General features: G+C 40.5%; 1 protein-coding gene across 3 annotated transcripts in view; it reads left to right on the plus strand.

Annotated features, from left to right (window-relative positions):
* Window positions 1-21,143, plus strand: part of LOC100705402 (shisa family member 6) — an 85,361-nt gene that overhangs the window by 56,854 nt on the left and 7,364 nt on the right. Inside the window, exons 6-8 of one of the 3 annotated variants that reach the window (XM_025906452.1) lie at window positions 15,314-15,376; window positions 16,272-16,292; window positions 18,628-18,756. In XM_025906452.1, the coding sequence (XP_025762237.1) occupies window positions 15,314-15,376; window positions 16,272-16,292; window positions 18,628-18,756 (213 nt within the window). The remainder of the gene's footprint in view (window positions 1-15,313; window positions 15,377-16,271; window positions 16,293-18,627; window positions 18,757-21,143) is intronic. The other 2 variants (XM_019357619.2, XM_025906453.1) reach the window with 2 other exon arrangements.

A 21,143-nucleotide genomic window follows, 5' to 3' on the forward strand; every position in this document is an offset into this window, starting at 1 on the left:
AAAACATCAAAATGTACTTGGAAATAAAGTTAATCAATATCAAGCAATGATGAGCTGATGTTTCTAAAGAAGAAAAGGAAGAAACCGATTCTGGGTTTATCCACTTCTCACGACAAAGAAGCAGCTGGACATAATTCATACCTCAGCTGAGGAAGCAGAGGAATCATTTCAGAGAGCTGATGGACCCAGAGCGGTGTCGAGCTGTGTGTCTGAGGTAAAACAGTAACTAGTTGTGTATCACTTTATATTAAGTACCAGTGCACGTTTTGAGCTACAGCTCACCTGTTGCAACATGCCGTAGTCTGATTGGTCACATCTGTTCATATATATATATATATATATATATATATATATATATATATATATATATATATATATATATATATATCCTGGACTTCTTTTCTGGAAAAGAAAAGCTTATATTTAAGGAGACGGTCCTTTCAGGGGCCGCTTCACCCTCTAACCCCAGCGACAGCAGCTTGTCCAGGATGAGACAAGAAACATCCACGAATACATCACGAAGATGGCCCCAACTGACAGCGTGCTCAGTGAACACCTCAGGCAGCAGAAACCCAAGAAAGAGGAGGAAGGCGAGGAACCATCATGGAAGGACAGGCCCCTGCACGGTATGTACCACCGGCAGATAAAGGAGGTGGCTGATATCCAGAAATCCTACCAGTGGCTGGACAAAGCTGGACTGAAAGACAGCACAGAGGCACTAATCATGGCAGCACAAGAACAAGCTCTGAGCACAAGATCCATAGAGGCTGGGGTCTATCACACCAGGCAAGACCCCAGGTGCAGGCTGTGTAAAGATGCCCCAGAGACAATCCAGCACATAACAGCAGGGTGCAAGATGCTAGCAGGCAAGGCATACATGGAGCGCCATAACCAAGTGGCCGGCATAGTGTACAGGAACATCTGTGCCGAGTATAACCTGGAAGTCCCGAGGTCAAAATGGGAGACGCCCCCAAGGGTGATGGAGAATGACCGAGCTAAGATCCTGTGGGACTTCCAGATGCAGACGGACAAAATGGTGGTGGCTAACCAACCGGACATAGTGGTGGTAGACAAACAGAAGAAGACGGCTGTAGTGATCGATGTAGCGGTTCCGAATGACAGCAATATCAGGAAGAAGGAACACGAGAAGCTGGAGAAATACCAAGGGCTCAGAGAAGAGCTCGAGAGGATGTGGAGGGTGAAGGTAACGGTGGTCCCCGTGGTAATCGGAGCACTAGGTGCGGTGACTCCCAAGCTAGGCGAGTGGCTCCAGCAGATCCCGGGAACAACATCGGAGATCTCTGTCCAGAAGAGCGCAGTCCTGGGAACAGCTAAGATACTGCGCAGGACCCTCAGGCTCCCAGGCCTCTGGTAGAGGACCCAAGCTTGAAGGATAAACCGCCCGCAGGGGCGTGCTGGGTGTTTTTTATATAGATATATATATATATATATATATATATATATATATATATATATATATATATATATATATATATATATATATATATATATATATATATATATATAAATTTATATACTGGCTGGATTTAGTCAAGTGTTATATATTTATGAAGTACATCCCCATACCTGAGAACAAATCTGCTAAAGAAGACAAACATATGTTAAAAATACACATTAAACCACCTAAAAAAAGATTCCACACCTAAAACTAATAGATATTGATCGTCATGGCAGGTGTAAAAAAACTGACCCCTGACATTTTTAAAAAGGGTCTGCACATTCATTGCGTCTAATACTAACACTAATGGACAACATGGATATGGCACTGATGTCTTTTTGCATCAAATTTGGTCAAGTTGAGACTTTATAGATGCAACAGTCCCACTGACTCATCATAAAAAGTCACTGTTTTGAATTTTGATTAGAATTTTGATGGGGCTGAAGTTAAACTGGATTTCTGCTGGACTTTCACATATCTCACTCTTTCCAGGTGATGGTGCGGGGACACTGAATGTATTCAGTTTGGCTTTACAGTTGTGGAGATGTTACTGATAAATGAAATTACAAAAATAGCCTAGAGCATCAGGAGTTAAGGTCAGCGAAGATCACCTTGCTTGCTTTAAATATAGCAGTGTTAGTTAAACTCTGAGTCATGTGTGGCTTATATTCATCTCGACCTCCTGAAAGAGTTTATTCAGACTAAATATTTTCAAATTACAGCTGTTGTCTTTAAATATCAAAGCTCAGGGTGTATTGGGTTTTATTAAATGTCCCATATTACCAGCAGCTGTCTGATACAGGCCTGTGAAACAAGTTGTCATTATTTTGCTTGACACTTTGAGTCATGCAGGCCTGGAAACCAGTCAGTGATCCCCTGCAAAACTCCAGCTGCTAGGGAAAAATGTGTGTTCCCTCGCTGGTTGGTGAGTGGCTGCTGGAGGTTGCTAGCTGTCACTGCGTGAAATTAGCTTACCTCCTGGGGATTGCTTTGGTCACTAGTACATTGTCACGGTCGCCAGTAGTTTGCAAGTAAAATGCAGACTTGAGCAACCCCCCATGACCCAGTCAGGGAACATACATTTTGTCCTTACAGTCAGTCAAGCTTGCAAGGAAAGACCACCAGCTTCATAAACTGACCACACTGTAGATATATGACACCTAAACTTTGTGAAGATAGCTTTTCTTTAAATAGTGAGTGCATCAAACTGTTCATGAAAAGGCTGTACGAGGCATAAATCAGTCAACTTTATACTGCGTGTGTATAAAATCATCTCATGTGACAGCTGGTACACCGAGATCCTCAGCAGCTCATGAGTAAAAGTTTCTAAGTGTGTCAGAATTATTACAGTACGTCAAAGGAAATCAAGGATCATTTTGACCCGAGGTCGAACCTCCTGCCAGCCACATTTTGCACCTGCAGCCAAGTGGCAAGCTGCCGACCTTTTGGGCTTAAAGCCAAAGTTTTAATAAGTAATCTGACTATGTACCTGTTGAGGCGCGACCTGACTGCAGGGCATGTTTGACACAAGGCTGCACAGGGTGAGCAAATGGTTTCTTCAGGCAGGGCCAATAAAAATTAAAAAGCACAGCAGGGAGAAGGAACAGAATTTTGATCTGAAAATTATGAATGCACAATCAAGATATTGTTGCTCGTTGTTATGAAAATGGGGTTTGTGGCATCTATTTTAAAAGGTCCTCCTGTTTTGAAACCATTTGGGTTTGTCTTGACATTTCCAAAAGTCCCACTGCGCTCGGATTTTAACGAGTGCTGGCATTATCGCTCGAGTGTTCATTTGAGATTCTTATGAGGGTGGTCGATATTGTGGATGACAGCACCTCATCAATTAAGCCTGTGGCCTCTGCAGTCACTCTGAGTATGCAACTGAGAAAACACAACATCTGACTCCTTACAATCACAAGTCTTCGAATAAACACTGTGAGATGCCATAGCAGCGTCTCTCCACACATACGGCCTCACAGCGTTGCGCCGTCATTAATTAGCGTCATCATCTCCGATTGTTTACTTGTCGCGAATGATCATTTAATTAGGTAACTTCAGATGGAGGATCCAAATATTATGGATAGATTATAACAAGATCAGTGCCAAACGTCTCCGGCAGCAGCTTAAAGAAGCTGAAGCTCTGTAGGAAAAATATCAATCACATTTATATGTAAATAGATGTAATTATCTGTTGTAATCATCGCACATTACTCAGGAGGCAGCGGAGGAACGGGCGCTTGTTGCTTTAATTCTGTGAATGTGACAGAAGTGTGAAGGAGACAAAGCAACTCAAAGACATGCAGGGAGCCAGAAAGGCTGTAAAATAACACCCACTTACACTGAAGCCTCCCGAAAAAAGATCATCTCAGTCGTCAGTAAATGGCAAGACACTGATGCTACTTTTCAAGGTTAGCCTGGCAAATACATACAGAGTAAAAGCCTCACAATGCTAGTGTAGAAAATACATTAATATACTCCAGTATTTATTTTCCCTCTGACACAACATTTAGAAAAAAATGTAAAGTTTTAATATTAACAGATATTAGCAATGGTTGAAATCGTGTGAACTCTAAAGGGGGTTGTTTTTAATGTTAAGCTGTAGTGACCTGTTGAAGTATAATTAATTAATTAACTCTGTTTTCTGACCAAAACCTCTAAAAACCCCATTGCAGTCGAAATGCACAGCACTAAACTGGTGACCATAAAGCAGCAGATTGCAGGTAAAGAATCAGATACTGCATCGAAAGATGGAGGGGACCAAAAACAGAGCTAAAAAAGAGAGATAGTGTTAACCTTAATAATGCCACATGAATGTTTTTTCTCTCTTTGGATATCTGAAAAGACAGATGGCTCGACTTATCATCTTGCAGTAGATAATAAACACCTATTCCCAACCTTCATGCTGTAAACTGAAACATGGATACCTTCTGCTGACCAACTAAACCTTTCATCACAACAGTGATGAACAGACAAAACTGAGAATTTGTGATTTAAGGTCGACAGCAGTCTAAGAGGACCTCCCGGTGACCAGACACCTCCTCCAGCTCACACTTGGTTAAAACAGGAGCCACACACTGAAGATGTGATTTAGGTGTTACTCTAGAAATTGTAACCCTGTAGTTGATTATAGCTGAATGATCTTGAAGCTTTAATCTTGAATTTGTTATGTGATAAGTAGAATAGAGATGAGAGAGCCTCTTATTGAAGAGTCTTGATTCCTTCAGATATCCCGCAAAATGCAAAGTACAGAGCACATTCCCAGAATGGGAGCACAACCTTGGCACAGAAGGAAATATTGTGCATAAACACAGCTTAGTTTCGTCCCTCCACACCTATGTGTTACTGCTTTTTGCCCTGCAGGCTCTGCAGGTATTTTCTTCTTTCTGTTCAAAAGTCACAAGGTCACAGGAGGAGAGGGGAAAAACAACAGCCTGCGCCTCCTCTTGACTGGAAAAAGCATGTCAGGAGCACATGATGCATCCAAGAGCTGTGACACACGATCCCTAATCAATACTGCAGAAACAAAGATCCTCGGCCTCGCAGGCCCCTGGTGGGAAGCCGTCATGTAATGCCAAGACAGTCGTCTCGGTTCTCCGGTCTGTTCTTTTCGGCGAGGAGGGAGAGCTCTTTGAAAACAGACCAACATCTGTCAGAACTGTGGGTACAACTGACAGACTGACAAACAGCTAAAAACATACTAAATCACTGGAAACAGTGACTGCGCTCGTCTGTTTTCAGAGTGTGCAAGTGCACATCAGAGACTAAACAAAGAGCATTCTTCAGCTGTTTGTTCAGAGCCATTTTCTAGTTCACTCTGAAGCTTGCGTGACGCCTGACTGCGCAGTCGTCACTGATAAAAGTCTAAACTTGCACGAACTCCAATTAGCTGTAACTAAAATAAAATGCATTCCCAAATTGAAGGGAAAGACGTAAACATTTAATTTTAGTATTCCGTGAGCTCTCTGTTAAATGCCAACGAGCAGATGAGGCTGCCTCATAATTACAAAGTCATTAAAAGATCCCAGTTGCAATTTTCCAGTTTGTGGTGTCTTGACAAAACCTGCCTATTTCTCCTTCATTTCATCGTTTCATCAGCCTGCTTATCAACAGTTGCTCTGTGCCAAACGACCAATGTAATTACGGGAAAACACGGAGCGCAATTATGGAAAATAACTTACTGGATAATTTGTTTTTTGAATACTCTCCTGTCTTTCCTTTACATCAATGATTTCCTTTACATCTATAATGAGAATTAAAACGCTTTGCCAGTTTTTACTCATTTGCTTCTGTTCATGCCATGAGCCTTATTAAATTCAGCTTTTTGCTTGAGCTATAATCTGCCTTGGTTACACACAAAAAGTCTGTAAACATCCTCTTTGGCATTAAAAAAATAAAATCAGCAAAAAACAATGGGCCAAAAAGTTCAAGCTAAAACTGGTAAAACAACTGAACTGAAGAGCTGCAACGAGCAGGAGGTTTGTTACTAACATATAATGTTTTTTATTTTAATACATGGTATGCCCAAAAGTAGCCGGACACAGAAAAATATGTGAGGGTACTGAATGTTATTCCTAAACCACAGAAGAAGAACTTAGTCCAGGGATTTGCTTTAATTCCGACAAAATAGTAGCAATCAGGTCTCGCCAATTAAAAGATCGAGGAACCTTCTGAAAAGTGAAGCCAGTGCAGAATTCCTTCTAATGACCACCAGGGGGAAACAGCATAAGTCTGTGGGAAAGTTAGCATTTGGTTCACTTGCTTAAAGTCCTCTGTTTACACTTTACTGGTCTCAGTCACAGGTTTGAAGGATAAAGCAGGTTATGATTGACATGTTTCAAGCCTCTGAGTCTACAGTGCGCCTCAGTCTCTCAGTCAGTACCATCCCTCAATCATTACACCTGCTTTAAAACAGCAAATAGAAAATCAGCTTGGGACTGTCACAGTGGCTACATCCATCTTTTACATACAGTCTGTGAGTCTTACAATGAAGGCTGCATTTTAACTAATACTGCATTAAAAAAATCTTTCAGGATATAGTTTCAGAATATAGTTTCATCTGAACCAATGTAGCTTGTCTATGTTCTCGCTTCCTCTCCTTCAGCCTGCCCAACTTTCCACAGACAGAAGACGCTAGAACAGGAATTCAGCATTGCTCATTAATTACAGCTCTCATTAAAAGTGGTCATTTAATGAGAGCTACTCTGAAATGAATGCAGAGGTGTCGGCATTCTTGCTTCTGAGAAGACACTGCATTGATGCAAAGAAAAAGTTCTAATAAAAAGAAATCTTTTGGCAGAATCATTAACGATATGTGCACATTCTCGTGTTTTTAATGAGGTCAGTGCCTGAATGACGGTTCAGGTACTCATGTTCAGTTTGTTGCTATGCTGACACGGCGAGCACACTTTTATGAAACATAAGACGCCAGTGACTTCACGATGTCGCTAATTTCGATTCGCCCAGTGTCAGCGCTGTGGGACTACCATCCAGCAAAGAAGGAGTTAGTATCATAGCTGTGGCGTCCAGAGTTCGGTGTCTGTCCCCTGTGGGGAGTGAAAAGGTCAGTCTGCTTTCCAAATATCAAAAGCTGCACATATTATATATTTCTATTATACTCCATTACACATTGGATAGCTGACTTAAATTTGCTTAAATCTACTGTGAACCTTGTGAACCTTCATGGATCTTTTGCTAAAATGGATTTTCCTGGAACATCTGCACTTTAAACACTCACACTAAAGGAGGACTTTTGTGTATTTCTGTAAAAGCATTGCACTTTTTGCTCCATTAAAGCTGGACATTCTGTTTCCAGTTCATCCCTAAAGTGTTGGATGGGGTGAAGGTCACAGCTGTGTGTACACAAGTCAAGCTTCTCCACACTAAAGTGGGAAAAGCATTTGCTTACAGGGCTGGCTTTGTTGAAACAGGGAGCACAGCTAACAAAAAGATCCCCCAAAAAACACTGGAGGATGTAGCAGAGATTTCTCTGCAGTGGAGGAAAGGATGCTCCTAAACCAAGAAAAACAGAGCCGAACTAGAAGTGGATGGAAAGGAGTGTCGAAGGAGAAAGCTTTCGGTAAATCTGTGGGGTTGGGGGACGGTTTGTGAATACGTTCTTCAGTAATCAGTTTCCCTTTTGGCCAGTTGCAAGCCTGTTTTTGTTTTTTATGTATCTGTGTTTGTTCCAACCTCAGCTGCTTACTTGGATTCCTCAGGTTTCCTATCCATTTTCAGCCTTCTGGTTCATGGAGTCCTCTATTTCACGGCAAGGATAACGGCAGCTTTGTGTGATGTGACTTCTGACATATCGAAGAAGACATCAGATAAATCTGTGCTTATCCTTGTTAGTAATTCACAGACTCCAAGAAGCCGTGCTCCCCGAAACACCATCGGTCAAGCTCGTGGCAGCGTGTGGGTAAGGCTCCGAGACTTTGTGTGGATCGCTGCTCTCTTTTGTTCATTTCTGGAGACGTGTTAATGTTAGAGACCGGCATTTAAATAAGCAAAATGAAGCAACTTTCCTTTTCACCACAGTACCATGTGAGATGGAAAATTAACAGATTTGTCATCAGCAAAGTCACTGGTGAAAGGATTTCTTTCCATCTGATTTCAGTCAGATGTGGTTTACTTGTAGAATGAAATAAGATTAAGTCATGTGCACAGAGAAATGCTATAATTACGCTGAGTGCAGAAAGTGGAAAATGATACAGAGAATTTTTAAATACCCGGTATGCTGAGATGAGCAACAACCTTCTAAAACTCATCAAAGATGGGCTGCAGCCAATGAACGACTGAGAGTTGCATGCCTTATCTAAAGTCATTCCTCTTAATGTTCATGAAGTCTAACTCTTTGTAACTTCATGTGTGTCCTCCAAGAAAATGTCTGATTAATAAGCAGCAAGTAGTTTATTTTTTGGTGAAAGAAAGAAGGAAAAAAAAACGTTTGCACCACCAGCTGGTGTTGTGAAACCATAAAAGATGGATGTTGCTTCCGAGTCTGAAAAGTGAAGCTGGGAGTGCAGATTTAAAGCAGGGGGGCCTTAAGTTTGTGTTCTTTTAATGGCTGCCAGGGGGCGAGGCCTGTTTTGACCTATAAATGCTTTTGTGGTAATATTATAGATGCAATCAGTCATTTTGGGTCATATCTAAAAGTAGATTACGGTCTCTCCAAGAGTAAGAAAGGAGGATTTTTCCGGGTACGCGTTGGATTTACCCCTTTGTTCATACTGTCTATGCTTGGAAGGGACAACAGTTAAATAATTATGGGATAACACGTCTAGTAGATCATAAGCTTACTGACTCACATTTTCATTTCTCTGATTCTGTGTTTTAGTTTTTGTCTACATTTTTCAGAGTACAGTAGATTTTTTAGTTTGCTCGGTGTTTCCATGTCTATTCACTCTATTTATGTCTGTCCCCCTGTCTGAGTTGAATTGTCATTTGTTTACTTTCTTGTTTACTTTCTGGTTCATTTTAAAGGTTTACATTCCTTCAGTGTAGTTTCACCTTGTTTGGGTGTTGTTTCCTGTTTTCTTCTGTCTTGCTTTGCCCCTCCCCCCATGTGATTGTCTTGAATAACTTCACCTGTGTCTCGTTCCCCTCCAGTCTCCACTCAGCCCTGAGTATTAAATGGTCCTGATCCTATGCTCTTCTTTGTTCTTGTTGAGTCAGCTGTTTTTCACCCTCATGTTTCTCTCAGTTTTCTAAGCTTAGGTCCTGCTTTTTTCTCCCCTTCCTGTTTCCTTTGCCCTCGATTGACTTTTTTGAATTTAGTTTGTTTTTTCCATCTCTTTGGGTTACACAGTTTTTCCTTCCATTTCTGATGAGCCCCCAAGGAAAACAAAAAAACAGCACTTTACACAACAATCTTTTGCCTGTATAACTTTTAAATATTTCTACCTTGTTAGTATTTTCCAACCTGCCTCAGTTTTCTTAGCGTAGTAAAGTAGTGCATATACCTCCCATATGTATCCCCTATATATAGGTTACTGTTATAAAAAATAGACAGATTTAAGGATCCACTCATTAAATATATGTAAAACTGTGCCTGTCCAAAAAGTGGCTGTGCAGAGAAGGCATTCAAGCATGAATGACTGAAGTCATTTGTTACAGGAAACTAAAGCAATTACAAGTAAATATAATCATGTAAATATAATCTCATATATATATATATATATATATATATATATATATTCATTCATCTATTTTAAGCCATCGGAGTGATGTTATTACTACTACTACTACTACTTCCATCCGGTTTAAAGGCTTATTAAGAGTTTGTTTTAGGGTCACTGTTAGAATCAGGTTTAGACTAGACACTTATTTGTAATGGTTAAGCCTAGGGTGAAAATGTCAATGAATAATCTGACACAGATGTCAAAATTAAAATGTCTATAAGCATGTGTTTGGCCTTCCTCCTACACACAGAGTGGAACAGGTAGTGGAAACATTGGTAACAGCTTTCAGCCACAGTATGAGAACAGCTCCAACTGATGTCAGCAGCTGAAATACACCTACTCAGGTCTCCAGCAACACAACCGCCAGGTTTAAAGCACGCTGGATGAATCAAATAATGAGATTTATGGACAGACAAAGCTTCCTGTGACTCCTGAAGGACATACACAGCTACAACATTATCTTCCTACTGGTCTCGTACTGTATCTACGTCAAAAGACACTGGTATCACAAAGAGTGGTCACTGCAATATTGGATCTAAGAACTATCAAGCCAGTTTTAAAGTCTGCAAAGAGGCAGTTTTGTGTGACCGTGAACTGTGGTTTGCTTGAACACCTTGTGTTCTTGGGCACTGGTCAAAGTCAAGGCACTCCTGCCTTTGACAAAACAGCAGAGGACCAGCTGGAAATTTAAATGTAAGCTGTAGCGGTAGTTGAGTCACATCAGGATTTTAAGGTTGACCAAAGTTGCTAATTAAAATGTGTAATTTCTTTAGTTCAGCTTCGATGAAGGTTGTAGAGGAAATCTGATAAATGGCATCTGCAGAATTATGTAATTGTCCTCAGTATAGCAGAGGAGTAAACATGACTACTGAATTTAATATCCAAAGCATCTCATCTTGCCTGGTGTCACATTAAATTTTAGTTTTCAGTCTCTGTATACACTTTTTTCAGTTCATTTTGGTTCGATTTGGGCATTTCTTCCGTTTTTTTTCCACCAACATCCACAAATAACACAAGTGGGCTCACATAAGTAGTGCTCTTTTCATGTGTTGTGCTATATGGTTAGTCAAATTGCCTGACTTCACTTTTCTAGTTCCAAAAAGCTGCATTAAGAGGACTATTTAAATTTATTATATGTCATTAATAAATTTGCAGTTGCCAAATACACAAAATGTCTCTAAACTGCTTTTTGGGTTTTTTACAGATGTAATTTCTCTGTGTCAGATTGAATTATTACTAACACTTTACAATGTATCCATCATAGCTTCCCTTTACAGATACATGAGAGCTTAAAATCCTGAATGGCTCTAGTAAAGAGAAACTCATCTTCCTCTGTAAACTGGCCTCTCCGTCACACATGCATATGTAGAAGGGCAAAATGAGGTGATCTGTCCCACCAAGTCCACATGGTACTTCACACTCTGCCAGCATAATGACATAGCATGGGCTGTCTCGGTAGCCAGCGTCTGTCCATCAGCTTCCCCCAGAGCGAGGCGTTTAAAATGGATCTGGGTCACAGTGGGATCCCCTCTGTCCACCCGCTGGAACCTGGAAGCATTCGGCTCATTTGTGACAGATCTGCCTGAATTACTACAGCCAATCCATGTGACACACTTTACTGACAGTGAGAGCTGCTGCATTATGTATTAACACCTAGACGGTGTGTTCTTTTTCAGTACACGCTGATGCATTCAACATGCCACTATCTCTGTGTGAATGATAAAACTGACATTTGCTCCACTTTTTTGATTCCGTACTCGAGTGACTGCTGTTTAGCACTTTAATAACAGGTGCTGTAACGGGTTTGAGGATTGCTGGAGATAAAACCTGAGAATTTCCTGTTAAAAAGTGACACATGGATTTTACTTTTTATACAAGTACAAGCTTTTTCATACGATGAAGAACCCAACAACCATATGAACCCCTGTGAGCAAGCACTTTGGTGACAGTGGGAAGGAAAAACTCCCTTTTAACAGGAAGAAACCTCTGGCCGAACCAGGCTCAGGGAGGGGCGGGGCCATCTGCTGCGACCGGTTGGGGTGAGAGAAGGAAGACAGGATAAAGACATGCTGTGGAAGAGAGACAGAGATTAATAACAAGTATGATTCAATGCAGAGAGGTCTATTAACACATAGTGAGTGAGAAAGGTGACTGAAGAAGAAAATCTCAATGCATCATGGGAATCCCCCAGCAGCCTAGACCAATTCAGCGTAACTAACTTTGGTTTTCAGTCGCCTAAACATTTTTTTAATGGTCTGTGATCTTTTGCTGATATTCTATTTCTCCTCCTCCTTTTGGGAGATGGCAAATTAAATAAAATGCAAACACAGGACAGTAAGACACTGAAATGACAAGAGAAGAAAAATCAAAATCCACAAGAGACTGATCGTGAAAGTAAGAGAGCTGCTGTTACCACCAGGTTAATAAGCTGAAACATAAAGTGAAGGCTGACACAAGAGTTTGTAGAAACTGGAATTATTTTAAATTACTTGACAACTTCAACTAAAAATGACATCCTAGAGTATGAAGGCATGAAGTGGTGTCTGCCCCAAACCAACCTCAGCCATACTTTTTCGACCATACCTTGTCAGGTGTAGACAACTGGGAATTAAGCCTTGGCAACCCCCAAAGACTCTGCTGTAACTCCAATTGCAAGGCGAGTAGGGGTTGCAGAGGGGTGTAACACCCTATAATGGAGTACAATAACACCACGCCCATGTGTGAAAATGAAAAAAAGAGTATTAACTCTATATTGTCAGTACAACACAAGGAGACATTCCCAGACCTGCCCACGCAGATGAACTGACAGCATCCACTGGCTGTGGAAGAAAAATGACATTTGTGCTTTCAGAAGCTGTTAAATACATCAACGAGTGCAATGCTCATATTTTACTTATCAATTTTATGTATTCATATTTAATATTGAGTAAATGTACCTTCAGTAATAAATTCTTTTATCTTATTATTCTCTCTTTCTACCTTTAGTCTGAGGCTCTTCTCTTGTTAAGGCTCATTAGTTCCAGTAAAGGGAAATTTTCATACAAGATCATTTTAAACAACGCTGCGCTGGTGACAGTGGCAGTACAAACCTTTGGTCCATAAAGGTTTTCATTTATTTTCACATTTTGGTTTTGAAGAACTCGACTGGTCTGCACAGTCTCAATCTGAATCTGAGCTTTGCTAAAAGCATCGACTGTCAGCTGAGCTTTAACATTCAGTGGTTAAATAAGAGCAAATCCCTGCAGTGTTTTCCAGAAGCCTGACGGCATGCAGCCCTGTGGCAGCTGGGATAGGCTCCAACCCTCCCATGACCCTGAATTGGATAAGCGGAAGAAAATGGATGGATGAATAGATGTATGGTTGGATAGACTAATGGCAATACCTTTGCAGATGGGTGAAGACTATTAATTTTACCCACATGTTTCAGTATATTTCAGTAGTGCATTAAACTGCCAGGTTTTTTATGTAAAACAGTGTTAAGCATTATCTATGTAATGCATCTGTAGTGCATCTGTGCACTGCTGTTGCAGCAGACTGCATAGCCCTAAGAGTTTTGATGTGTTGTCGTCCTGCTGGGTTTCAGGCTTTGGTAAAAGAGGACATCTTTTAAAAGGCTCAGCTTTGCATGACGCACTTGATGTTCTCTAGTGGGGGAGATTTTCTTTTTACTTTTAAAAACAAAATACTTTTTGCATCAAGTTACCTTCATTTCATTTGGTAATGCCATTAATTCTTAATATGTAGCAGGATTCTTTAGCTGTCAGTTTATCTGAAGGCACAGACTTTAAATTTCATATATTAGATGTGAGATATGACCAAACACATCTAAAGAAATAGAGACTCCAGCCTCATGAGTTTGGTGTGAATGAGCTCCATGCTCCATGTTGCCATGCATGGGACTAGGTCAGATTTATTTTTTGTATGTGTTTTTTTTGTTCTCAGTTTAGTACCAGAGTCACTGCACAATACTGGCGATCCCATTCATATGTATATAAAGGGATCACACACATGCATACTCTGAACCGGAGATTACCTCAAAGGGAAACCATCTTTGCCGGGTGATAAGCTTTTGAACCTTGGCTAAACACTTGTGGTACATTTTAATGTGTGAAATTTATCTAGAGGTCTGTTTTTCTGCTCTGGGGAAAAAGCAGTTTCCCCAATTACTCAGATAGTAAAAGGTTGTTATTTACTTGGTACAAAACCGCTTTCATTTCCCGTTCATAGAAGGGTAATTTAACTGGGTTTTCTATAGCTGCTATAATTGGCCTCTTGATCAAACCTGTGTGACTGGCAAACAGAGTACAGCTGCAGGGAGGACGGACCGAAGACGTGCACCCAGTCAAAACAGTTTAACTCTCAAAGCCTTTACATTCGAAATCTGACTGTCTGTCTAAATGTAAAAGGGACTCCACCAACTCCACATTAAGGATGTTAGCAAAAGTCACCATTTGTCTGAAATGTCACAAACTCCCACCGGCAAATAAACATCGGTGACCTACGGGCACTGATCTTTCACAAAGGCAGAACTCAAGCCACTGTTATCAGTTCAAAGCCTCTATAAGAGCTCACACACAGCTATCAGAGCTGTGCTTTTACTGCCTTATTGAATGATAGATAAACATATTTAAATGGAAATAAGCCACAACTGCATAACCATGAGTTGTATGTTGTTCAGGAAAAGAAAAAAGATATAATTGAATAAAGGCAATATTTTCACTTATTGGAATTCCCATTGCTTCTCAGTGACAGAGGTCTCACAACATATTGCTTTGTTCTATAGCCAACAAAACAACACATTACAATATTAGCGCAACATCAAGTGACACACCCGCCGCAAAGATGGATCACCGTGAGGTGTAGCCGCTTCCACGTACCCAGACAAAGTGACTATAATCAATCATCTTGGTAAAGCGCTGCTAAACAGTGGATTCTGTCAAATGGAAGAAACACTTACAGGCTCATAACTGAGCAGTGGCAGTTTACTGCTCACTTGAGACACTGAACAAATCAAAGCTTTCATGTCTGGGGATATAGCGAATACTGACTTGAGTGGATGGAAGGGCTGACTGATACTCTGCTGAAATAGAGAACAACATTTGTCACGTTATTATAGAAGAGCCAGTAGTGCTGAACTCATAAAGGTCAGTTTTTCACTACTTCAACACTGCGGCATAGATAATGCATAAAGTGTAGTGACTGTCAAGGCAAAGCAAGGTTATTCATATTGCACAGCAGCTGTGGATGGCCTGTATAACATAGCTGTATTATTTATTGAATAGGACCGATAGAAGAATCTGTTCTCAGATTCTCAGTCTTCTAAAAACCCCAAAACAAAAATTGGATCCCTTGAGCCATGAGATACGTTGACATTTTCCATAAGCTGTTGTCAAACAGGCATATTAACGGTATTATAACAGTAATTAGATTCCAGTTGTAACCATCTTATTTGTATTTGGGCTGTACACCTCATGTTTGCTGTGCTGCTGACTGGTTTAGTTTAACTTGGCTTTGTAATATGTTTTTGACTTGATTGTTACTACTTTTGAGTCGGGTCAGTTATTCTATATATTAATGCAATATGAATAAATCAAAAAGGGCTGCTTTTTTTTGGCTTTCTTTGTGTCTGCTGATTTTGACACACTTTTATTTGCTTTTGTTCTTCTGGTAACAGGAAACCACCACCATGACTACCAGCATAGCCACCTGGACCTGACCGCCCTGACACCTAAAATGGGTAAGAAACTGCTTGACTGCTGATGTGTAGTTACAGGCAGAGCCAGTGTAACCCTAGACTGATAACGTGATATACTCTTTTAGTTTAGCCTGATTTCATGGCAGTCATTGGCTTCATTTTCCAAAATGATATGCATTATTATCTCTAAGTGATAGAAAGCCGAGCAATTTCTGTGATAGACTATTTCCAATTTCAAAAACAAAAGTATGCCTTTCACAGGGAATTTAAAGTACGAGGAGCTGATAGAGAAATCCTCGGAGAAAATGAAAAGCAAAAAGTGTGATAATCAAAGGATCGCCTGTGCAGTTTGCTCAAGTTATTGAAAACCCAGTTACTCTTATAGCATCCCATCTATTTTTCTAAATGTGATTTTCTGTGAAAGGGGAGCAGCCCTTCACTGTGGAATTACTGAACGGTTCTGCATCTAAATGGCTGTGAAATGAAAGAGGGAACCTGGATTTTTAATTACTTACAAAAATCCCCTCTGTGATATTCTAAAACTGCAGAGGCCAGTGTTTTGTGTCACTGTTTTGGGTTTAAGTTATCGTCATTGAGTCATTAAACAAAGTTTTTTACCATTAACGGAGCGCTGCCATCCACATCCTGCCTGCACTTGTCTGCCTCTTAAACAGGGCGGCTTTTCATGGGAAAATGGGTTTCGAAAGTGCTTTCAGAACCAAATAAAACTCTTCAAACAGCACTTTTGAAGTCTATTTAGCTTCTGATGAGGATCATAGCTGCAATGCATAATTCAAGAGTTGCTGGTTTGGACGTTTTTGTTAACCCTTGGCAGCATTCCTGCAATATTGTTTTTGACCAAGGGCAACCTCTAGTTTGAAACATACTGTGCACATTGATTGTTATTGATCCTTTCTTTCTCACTTGGATTTGTTAGCCCACAGACAAATGAGATACGGTAAGTAATACACATACACATGGTGTTTATGTGTATCTTTTCATCAGTTTTTCTTTAACATAATTCATGTAAAGTAGCAACTGAATTCTTTTCCTGCACACTGAGGGTCATTATTCTCCTTTTCTTTCCTTTTGTTCAAGCGCTTGTGTATTTTTTGCAGTTGCAAAACTTCACGTTGCTGCATTACAATCCATGACCTTTAGTCCAACCTTAAAATCTTTTCTTCACGCATTTTTTTTCTTTCCTCTTCCTTCACTCAACCTAACCGGCTCTATCTACCCCACAAACCCCCACACACACTTTCTGATTCTGTGAATGTCTCCCCTCTACACCATATGTTCCTTGATGTTGTGTGTCCCTATCCTCCTTGCTGCAGTAGTTGCCCGGTCCTATTTTTAAATCCAGCACCCGCGTCCCTGCCTGAATCCCAGCCCTTTCCGCCCACCGCGCCTCCTGACCCGTGACTGGGCGTCCTAAATTCTGAAGCCACAGGAGCTCTGTGCAGTGCAGGGAGCTGTAATGGTGTCATACATATCACAGATATCCCCAGATGAACTGTTAAAGGCATGCGATAATGATCTGTCGTTTGAGCTGCTTAGATGCAGTTGAGTGACGCAGTTTCCCGCTGACTCAGAACTGCAAAGAAGACAAATTAGTCATTTCATTGAAGCTGCAACTTCAGTAAATAATATCCTTGAAATGCCTTGACACAAAATCCTCAGCCTTACCAAGCAAAGCGCTCTTTGTTAAGCATAGTCCTTTCTAAAATACAGCCCATTCTGACTTTTTAGTTTTTAGTTCAGTTCAGTCAAACATGTTATCTCTTCTTTTTAAAGTTCTGAGTATGTTTCTGTCCAGCAAAGAAAAATTACATTTTCCAAACTGGGATCTCCGTCTGAGAAGTTCTTAGAGCCAGAAGTAGCCATGTTTAGACAAAAGGTTGAAGTGTAAACTATCAGCCAATCCCAGCAAGCTTGGTTCACATTATGCATCCATATACTTTACTGATTGCAACCAACAGATACACTATATGGTCAAAAGTACTGAGCTACCTTTACATTACACCTTCAGAAGCTGCTCAGCAATGGAAACCTATACCATGAAGCTCCCAGTGCTCAGTTCTGTGCTGATGTTAATCCCAGAGGAGTTTTGGAAGTCTGGAATTACTGGTGAATTTCATGCACCATGTGCCTCAGCACTGGTTGAGATGCTGTGCCATTCTGCAAAAATACAGTTTACAGTTGACTGTGGAATATCTAGTAGGAAGGAAATTTTGTTGTAAGAGTGGCATCCTATGAGAATACCATGCTCGAATTCACTGAGTTCTATGCATACTTGATTTTTTTCCACCAGTGGCAGTGGGACTTTTGTCCATAAAGTAGTTAAGGCTGGCGCACTGGTAGCTATTGGTCAACAAATGTTGAAATGAAAAACAAGGATTTGTAAAGTTTTTGGCAGAATTGTTCATCTTGAAAATGAAATGCATGTAGAGATGTTTGCCTGGCCATGCCAGATTCCAAAAAAACAGGACATCACAAGCTGAAATGACGCCAAAGTTCACCGAGAAGTTGTGGCTATTTTTAACAAGCACCACAGTTCAGAAGAAAAATGACAGTGATCATTTGGAGCGAGCCCAAGTTTTTGGCATTTCAGAGAGAAGTAATGCAAATATCTTAAGGACATATTCACGTATACCCAAAATAAACTATCCAAATGTCACAAGAGAAAAGATTTTCTCACCTGAATGGAGCCACGTACCAGGCTTAAATATAAAAGGGTGAGAGTGACTTTGAAAACAAAGGGAAAGAATCAAGAAAAAGTTGCAGACGGACGCAAGCAAGCAACACTTTTGACATTGATCAGAGGAAATCTGTGCAACATCATTTCATGAGTGGATGGAGGAGGAACAAGGAGCATATGGAGTATAAGACAGAAACAGCTGGCCTTTTCTGTTACTTTTGACTTTAAAACAGCCCAAATCTGACCAGCATGCACATCAGATATGGCGGGTGTAGTTACAGTGGTTTTCACAGTTACCCGTGCCCACATTCACATTTTTAATACTCTAACTTCCTGTTCAATGTCTCAGTTATTTATTGATTGATTGATTGATTGATTGATTGATTTTTTACCAAAAGTTGAATAAATTCCAGCAGCATGTGTGAAACAGCCCCTAAATGCTCTGTAGTCCTGCTCAATCTTTCTCAACGCACATTTCCCACTGCATCACTTTCCTTTCCTTTTCCCTCAAGTAAAGACTCCCAGTGTATAGCCCATCCTTTTGACTGACTGTGTGCTGACTGCAGTGCACCACTTCCTCCCCTGTCCCCTGTAGAGCGACCCCAGCGGATGAACAACATCCTGACCTCAGCCACGGAAGCCTACGACCTGTCCCTCTCCAGATCCTTCCAGAACCTGAGCCATCTGCCGCCCTCCTACGAGCTGGCCCTCAAGTCTGACTTAAGTAAATACTTTCCACAGATCTAACAAGTGGTCCTTCAGTCGTCCTCCATCGCTGTGTCATACCTGATACGCTGCAAAAACACAGGCGATGACATCACCCTCATGTCGGGCCTGTGCATTAGGGGTTGTTCGATTCACCACGCCAGGCCTGATGAAACATCTCAATGACCATTACAGAGACATGCATCACGATAACTACCTCCAGATGTTTGTTGGCTCATCATACAGATAGTACTCTCACTTTTCACCTTTTTAGGGAAATAAACTTTTTAAAATGCATGACAGCTCGCTCAGAGGCTCCACACTCATTCCCATCCACTCATCTATCGGCTCATAGACTGACATCTAATTGGCGTGTAATTTAGTTCCATCTGTGGCCCATGTCATGTTGCTAATGTCTCTTAATGACATATTAAGAACCATTTTTTTTTTCAGCTCAGTGGCTTCTATACAACAACTGGATGGCACTTTAATGTCCCGCCAATATTGCAGTTCATTATCCTCATGGTGACATTTTCAGTTTGATGATAACGTGGATGCTGCTTTAACCTCCTGACTGGTGCATTGTCCACTGGTTCATAGAATGGTTTCATGTGATGAGTCAAGTTTTGTTTCATTTATTTAACTTTCATTAAAGCCACAAGTTTCCTGAGGTATGCTTCATCTGTGTGGAAGATCTTCCCTAAACGACAGTAAATTACATTTACTTTTATTGCACAGTAAGATGGGACATGAGGCATGAACAAGAAAACAAACAGGAAACCTCGACTATTTAAGAATTAAAAAATTGTGTTCATAAAACAGTTTTTTTAATGCGATCTTTAAATGAAGCTGTTTATTTAATGTTATGTTTATCTTGCAAATTAATTCAATCCCAGGTCATTAAACTGCAGCTTTGCTAATTTCTAGGCTGGGCATGTGGATTGTAAGGGTCCACTGAGTTGACATATTTAGTGAGATTTTATAATCAAATATTGATTGCATATAGCCTTATTCATGCTTGACGTTTCTGGGGCATGTTTCCATGTAGCCAAAATTAATCAAACTCAACAACTGTATTAAAAGTACCTCAACACATTTGTATCAAAAAGATATACACATGCATCTTCTATACAAAATATAGGCGACCGGTGCAATGCAATAATAAGGAGGTTTTTGTTCCAGCAGCATATACCTATTTCCTACCAAACAGCAAGCAATCGCTTGCCAATCTGTCGGGGAAGACACATTTTTCCTTACTCACTGAGCCACTGGCAGATCTTTAGGTCTGTGTGTCCTTGGCTTTACAGACAATTTCACAGCAACCCCCTATAACCTCCAGCAACCACTTGCAACCAAGAGCATCCTCCTTTTTCTCTAGCAACTGGTGGTTGCCAACCAGTATCTAGGCCTGTGTGAGTGGGGCATTAAATAGTTCAATTCAATTCAGTTATATTTATACAGCACCAAATCACAACAAGAGTCGCCTCAAAGCGCTTTATATTATAAGGTAGACATACATACAGAGAAAAACCCAACAATCATATGACCCCCTTTGTCCCCTTTGGCGACAGTGGGAAGGAAAAACTCTTTTTAAATAGTATCCTCTAAATACTCTAAAATTCCACCAAACATATAAAGCTGAAGCAGATCAGTCATTCCAGCAGCTGATGTGGGCTGGCATGACTATTAACAACTAGCATATATATTATATGTATATATAAAATTGCTTTTATCCTACTCACTTATAGCTTTAGCACCCAGAAAGTGCACATTTCATCGGTGACTTCTGGGTGTATTTAAGTTTTCCCTTTCAAGCTCAGAAAGAGCTCCACAAGAGTCTGCAAAAATGGTTCAAATAAAACCCTCAAAGCATCAGGAGCAATCTTAAGACAAGGTACGCACACAGAGAAATCCACTTAAACATGTCACTGGTCCTTTTTTACACTGTGTGGTTATGTGATAGAAAAACATGCATCAGAGCAATCTCCTCTCAGCGCATTCCACATTTGTCTTTTATAAGTTTGCCTTTTCTTTCACTTATCAACTCAGGGCTTTGCTCTTATCTTGCCGGAGTCCTGTACAAACACAGAAAATCACAGAGATGAATCATGCTGAACTACAAAGAAGCTTTTCGAATTTGAGACAGGGGCCCGGCAGAATTTGTCAAACACGCAAGGAAAGTCATCCCTTGAAGAAAAAAGAAGTTCTAGCATGAGTGAGATCTTTGGAAACAAGCCTAAAAGTAATATAATTAGTTGCAATTTTAATGAAACCATCTGGAGAGACGATGATTACTAAATTAAATTAGCATGGTTTATTTGCAATTTAAAATTGGCAATTATAAATCATTTCTGGTGTGTAGTTTTTGTGTGTGTATGAGAGAGAGAGCGAGAGAGGCGCTTCCAT

The sequence above is a fragment of the Oreochromis niloticus genome, linkage group LG4 (genome assembly GCF_001858045.2).
Source record: "Oreochromis niloticus isolate F11D_XX linkage group LG4, O_niloticus_UMD_NMBU, whole genome shotgun sequence".
In the NCBI taxonomy this organism is placed as follows: Eukaryota; Metazoa; Chordata; class Actinopteri; order Cichliformes; family Cichlidae; genus Oreochromis; species Oreochromis niloticus.